This window comes from Anarhichas minor, unplaced genomic scaffold (assembly GCF_050575085.1).
Source record: "Anarhichas minor isolate MPS153535 unplaced genomic scaffold, ASM5057508v1 ptg000021l, whole genome shotgun sequence".
NCBI classification, from domain to species: domain Eukaryota; kingdom Metazoa; phylum Chordata; class Actinopteri; order Perciformes; family Anarhichadidae; genus Anarhichas; species Anarhichas minor.
Genome location: NW_027466467.1, coordinates 467,381 through 473,247, shown reverse-complemented (window position 1 = coordinate 473,247; position 5,867 = coordinate 467,381). Strand labels below are relative to the sequence as shown.

Below are 5,867 nucleotides of genomic sequence, written 5' to 3'. Positions count from 1 at the left end.
CAGGTGTTTTTAATTCCTCTCATTAGACCTCTCGTTCAGCTCGAGCTCACCAATGATGAGGAGGGATTATAATTATCTGTAAACTAATATCTCATATTCATGGACTACTTTATTTATACAAACCCTGTAAAGAAACAAGTCAAGTATTAAATGTATTATTTTCCAGAGGAAAGGTCACCTGACTACAAGTCTGTAAATGACAAAAGTTGCATTACAGTTAGCAAATTGATCAATGTGATAGACATTGTCCATAAAATGTCCTTGTAGGTTTACACAGTGTAAACGAGTAAGGATTTATTAATGAGCAAAGCTACAAGGTGCGTCACATTAAAATAATTAAACTTGCAATGTAAAGATATGTGGAGTAATATCTAACCTGAGCAAAGAATGAACAACCTCCGGTTCTTTAAAGTGAAGTCAAAGCTTCATGTGTTAAAGCTGCATCCTCTCTAGTGTCCACCAGGGGGCGACTCCTCTGGTTGTATAGAAGTCTATGAGAAAATGACTCTACTTCTCTCTTGATTTATTACCTCAGTAAACATTGTAAACATGAGTTTATGGTCTCAATCTCTAGTTTCAAGTCTTCTTCAATACAGCATGATGTTCATTTAGTACATTATGGTCCATTTAGAGTCACACAGACCATAAATAGACCGTAACACTTCTGTTCACTGGTTGCAAAAAGTAAAGTAATCAAGCTGTTTTCACTGTGGGTTTTTTTTGGGGAGGGGGGGGTTATTGTATAATACACAGCAAAAAAAGAGCAGCGACTACCATCTAAAAGCTGACAGGGAAACCTAAATGTATGAATAGAGAATGCTATAAAGTGAAGTACCACTCAACCCTGACGGGGAAAGACATAAAGGCAAAGTGGAAATGTGTGGGTTTGGGCCTGTATGCACACACACACACACACACACACACACACACACACACACACACACACACACACACACACACACTCACACACACACACACTCACACACTCACACACTCATATATATATATAATATGTAATATCTTCAATGACATTTAGAAAGGTCCCATGATACCAGAACGATGAGAAACAGAGGAGTTAAATCCAGCTTCATCTCCCCGTGACTATGAGGAAGCCCCAAAGGTCACGAGACTAAAACACCACAGAGTCACATTCAAAAGTACATCTTCAGTCAGTCGGGGATTTTACTCACTAAAGTAAAAATGCTTAAAAATCAAATGTGTGAGATAAGAGACGGAGAACAAGGGAGGTTTTGATAACATTGAAAGAGTGGAGAGAAGGTAGCGAGGCGGTAGACCAGTAACAGGAAGTGAATCATAAGGGTTGAGGTTCATCGGAGTAAAAGTTTATGACTCAATGAAAAGATAAGGGAGCGTTTTCATCAGGTAGCTGAATCACAGACAGCTGAAGAACGAGGTCTTAGGTGAGTCTCTCGTGTGATCTGAGAGCTCAGAGTGAAACGTTCACAAGCAGAACTTTTCACGTGTGTTCATCTAAAATATTGTCAGACATAAATAAGTCTACAGTCATGCTAGCAGCTCTGTGAGGCTGCACTTGTTAATCATTACAACAGCCTGCTGCACTCTATCAGTCCACATATCCAGCAATAAATCAGTACTTTGGACTGAGACGCACCTCACCTGACTCACCTGAGACAAAGCAGGAAACAGTTTGTCTTCCTCTCTCACTAAAGAGACACGCAGACTGAAAACAGACGATCAGATTCACCTTCAGAACAAACTAACAACTTCATCTGAGTGAGTTCAGCTACAGGAGAGAAAAGAGGAAAACTACAACACTGCTGCTTCAACCTGCTGACGCTCCACACACTGAATGTGAGTTTGACTAAAAACAGAGAAGTTAGTAGAGGAGGGAGGGGAGCCATGACTGATGTACTTTCTGTGTTTTCAGCTTCACTCAGAGACAAAATGTCTTCCAGATCAGAGGAGGATCTCTGCTGTCCGGTCTGTCATGAAGTCTTTAGAGATCCTGTTCTTCTGTCATGTAGCCACAGCTTCTGTAAAGACTGTCTGAAGAGCTGGTGGAGAGAGAAACCAACTCAGGAGTGTCCAGTTTGTAAGAGAAGATCTTCAAAGGGAGAACCACCTCTTAACCTGGTGTTAAAGAACCTGTGTGAGTCCTTCTTACTGGAGAGAGATCAGAGAGCTTCAGAGCCTCTCTGCAGTCTGCACTCTGAGAAACTCAAACTCTTCTGTCTGGACCATCAGCAGCCAGTGTGTGTCGTCTGCAGAGATTCAGAGAAACACAGCGACCACACAATCAGACCCATCGATGAAGCTGCTCCACAACACAAGAAGAACCTTCAGGAAACTCTGGAGACCTTAAAGAAGAAGTTAAAGGTTTATGAAGAAGTTAAAGTGAAGTCTGATCAAACAGCAGAACACATGAAGGTCCAGGCCCGACGCACAGAGAGGCAGATTAAGGAGCAGTTTAAGAAGCTTCACCAGTTTCTAGAGGAGGAAGAGGAGGCCAGGATGGCTGCACTGAGGGAGGAAGAGGAGCAGAAGAGTCAGATGATGAAGGAGAAGATGGAGGCTCTGAGCAGAGAGATAGCAGCTCTTTCAGACACAGTCAGAGCCACAGAGGACGAGCTGAGAGCTGAAGACGTCTCATTCCTGAACAACTACAAGGCTGCAGTGGAAAGAGTCCAGCAGCGCCCCCTGCTGGAGGATCCACAGCTGCTCTCAGGAGCTCTGATAGATGAGGCCAAACACCTGGGCAACCTGACCTTCAACATCTGGAACAAGATGAAGGACATGGTCTCCTACACTCCTCTGATTCTGGACCCAAACACTGCTGATCCAAGACTCATCCTGTCTGAAGATCTGACCAGTGTGAGACGAGGAGAGGAACAGCAGCTTCCTGATAATCCAGAGAGGTTTGATAAACACATCTCTGTTCTGGGCTCTGAGGGATTTAACTCAGGGACTCACAGCTGGGATGTCGAGGTAGGAGACAGTACAGGCTGGAAACTGGGTGTGTTAGCAGAGTCTGTCCAGAGGAAAGGACGCATACTGTCTGGATTATGGACAATATGGTTCTATCAAGATAAATACTTAGCATGGTCACCATCAGCTCCAGACACTGATCTCTTAGTGCAGAAGAAGCTCCAGAGGATCAGAGTGAATCTGGACTGGAACAGAGGAAAGCTGTCGTTCTCTGATCTTGATACTAACACACACATACACACCTTCACACACACTTTCACTGAGAGGATGTTTCCATACATTACCACTGTAGATAAAGTGAATATGTTACCAATGAAGGTGTGTGTGACAGTGGAACAGAGCAGTTAGAGATAAAGATCATAAATATATTCATGATGTTTATGCTTTAAAGCCTTAAAGCTGCACCTGTCCTCCTGATGTCTCATTCTTCTAAATATATCTTTATTATTTCAGTTATTGTTGTATTATTGTTTTTGTTGTTATTTAGTTTGACAATCAGCTGTTTGTTTCTATTCTCTACCTTTTCATATATAAATATATCACTTAGTTGCTCATGTTGTGCTTTGTTTAGCCGTTCTAGTCCTCGACAGCCGAGACCAGAGGCTTCATGTTGTCATCTTGTTTTCATGATGTTCGTCCGCTCCGTTCTCATCAATGTGATGTATCAGGAACGTCTGGAGGGAACTTCTTCACCTCTGACACAAACATCCACTTGGACTCAAGGATGAACTGATTATAATGTGAAGTCAAAAGTCACTTTGACTTCACAAAACAATCAAGAATTCATCTAATTATTCATTATAATTTCACACAGATGATGAAGTGGTGACGTTTTGAACAGACATGTTCGTAAACTGTAACTTGAGCGGTTGGTGGAGGAATACAGCCGTGAGTCGGTCATTCTAGTTCTTGTTATGGATACTGTGTCATTTTAAACTTGAGTTTCTTTGATTGTTGTGACTTGTGTGTGTGGAGTCATGAAGACCAGCGAGCACTTTGCGGAAGCTGATGGATCCAAATGAAGAATAAAGAATCAATTCATCATGAACTGAACGTTTGAGCTTCAATCATTGTTCAGATCTAACACACTTTATTTCATCTTCTAGATCAGATTATAATGATTCTAAACTTTAACATCAAGGTTTAATTACAAGAAATGTTCACAATTTACACAATTTATTAATATGAAATCATACAAAATATATGAACACATTTCTATTTGATGTAATGAAGACGAGATGATTCTGTGTTCTTCTTCACTTTCCATCAGTTGAAGTCTGCTGCTCACAGGAGACATTGGATTTAAGGTGGACGTCTGTTTTAAGGTGGACGTCTCGGTTTTAAGGTGGACGTCTCTGATTTAAGGTGGACATCTCTGTTTTAAGGTGGACATCTCTGATTTAAGGTGGACATCTCTGTTTTAAGGTGGAGGTCTCTGATTTAAGGTGGACGTCTCTGTTTTAAGGTGGAAGTCTCTGCTTTAAGGTGGACGTCTCTGTTTTAAGGTGGAAGTCTCTGCTTTAAGGTGGACGTCTCTTTTTTAAGGTGGACATCTCTGTTTTAAGGTGGACGTCTCTGCTTTAAGGTGGACGTCTCTTTTTTAAGGTGGACATCTCTGATTTAAGGTGGACATCTCTGTTTTAAGGTGGACGTCTCTGTTTTAAGGTGGAAGTCTCTGTTTTAAGGTGGACGTCTCTGATTTAAGGTGGACGTCTCTGTTTTAAGGTGGAAGTCTCTGTTTTAAGGTGGACGTCTCTTTTTTAAGGTGGACATCTCTGATTTAAGGTGGAAGTCTCTGTTTTAAGGTGGACGTCTCTGTTTTAAGGTGGACGTCTCAGACTAAATGTAATTTTAGTGATTTGATAACTGAATCTTTCTCTTTCTTTCTTCGTAAAACAAATATAAAGATCAGAGAATAAGTGAAATGACTCTCGATATGAAAAGGTCGACAACAGAAATACAAAACGTAAATTGTCACAAATAAATAGCAAAAACTGAAAGTAACATCTACCTGTGTTTCATCACTTCTGGATCTCTTTTATTAAAGTTATATTTCTTTATTCTCCAGAATGAATCATATCAAACGTTTGATTCACAAAACTGCAGCTTATCGTCACTTTACTGCATAACTGTGTTAATCTTTATAATCTTAATGTTCAGCAGGTGAACAGTCTGGAGGTCTTTTTAAATGTAATGTATGATGAGGAGAGGACCTTTCATCTGATGCTGTAGCGCCCTCTGCTGATCAAAGTGTGTTCAACTGAACAGGATTTAAATATCTGAGTCATGAATGTTACCATCTGTATAATTCACTGAACTCCAAAGGATGTTCAGTGACATGTTCTCCTCTGACGTGAGCTTTCCAGTCATCTTTTCACAGAGTTGATCAGAGAGTTTCTTTGTCTTCGTGTTGGAGGTTTTGTCACGATACCGACTCACCAAAAGTTACAGGTGTATTAAAACCACAATCACCCTCCACCAACCTCAGGTGATCTCCATCTAACTCATGATGTGGTTTATAGAAACCACCCGGCTGCACCGGTGATGATTCAGGGTGTAGTTCGGTACGAAGAAAATCGTTCCTGCATGAAACTAATCACAATAATGTCTGTGGATTATCTTCAGTAACCGGCTCATGATGTCTGGAGACAGACAGTGATGTTGACTTTCTCAAATGTTTTGGAGCTTTGAGCGCCACAAGCCGAGTGCCATACAGTCCCATTATATCTCAGAGAAGGCAGACGTCTGTAGGGCCGACACCTCCGACACTCAGCAAGTCACAAAACAATCTACACTGATGAATATCACTACACGGGTAAAAGTATGTACTTTTGATTTTGGGGTGAACTGATCCTTAAGAAAAAGTAGTAATACCACAGAGTATAAATACTCTGCTACAA

The 5,867-nt window shown here is 41.1% G+C and overlaps 1 protein-coding gene across 1 annotated transcript; it reads left to right on the top strand.

Moving 5' to 3' along the window:
• The first annotated feature begins 1,914 nt into the window (after nt 1-1,914).
• Nucleotides 1,915-3,373, top strand: LOC142954938 (nuclear factor 7, ovary-like). Its single transcript, XM_076096314.1, has one exon. It carries the CDS (start codon nt 1,927-1,929, stop codon nt 3,313-3,315), a length of 1,389 nt encoding a protein of 462 aa, XP_075952429.1. The 5' UTR covers nt 1,915-1,926; the 3' UTR covers nt 3,316-3,373.
• Nucleotides 3,374-5,867: the final 2,494 nt, after the last annotated feature.

Bases quoted from the DNA above. Each gene is read 5' to 3' on its own strand.
- LOC142954938 (XM_076096314.1), top strand. From the start codon at position 1,927: ATGTCTTCCAGATCAGAGGAGGATCTCTGCTGTCCGGTCTGTCATGAA.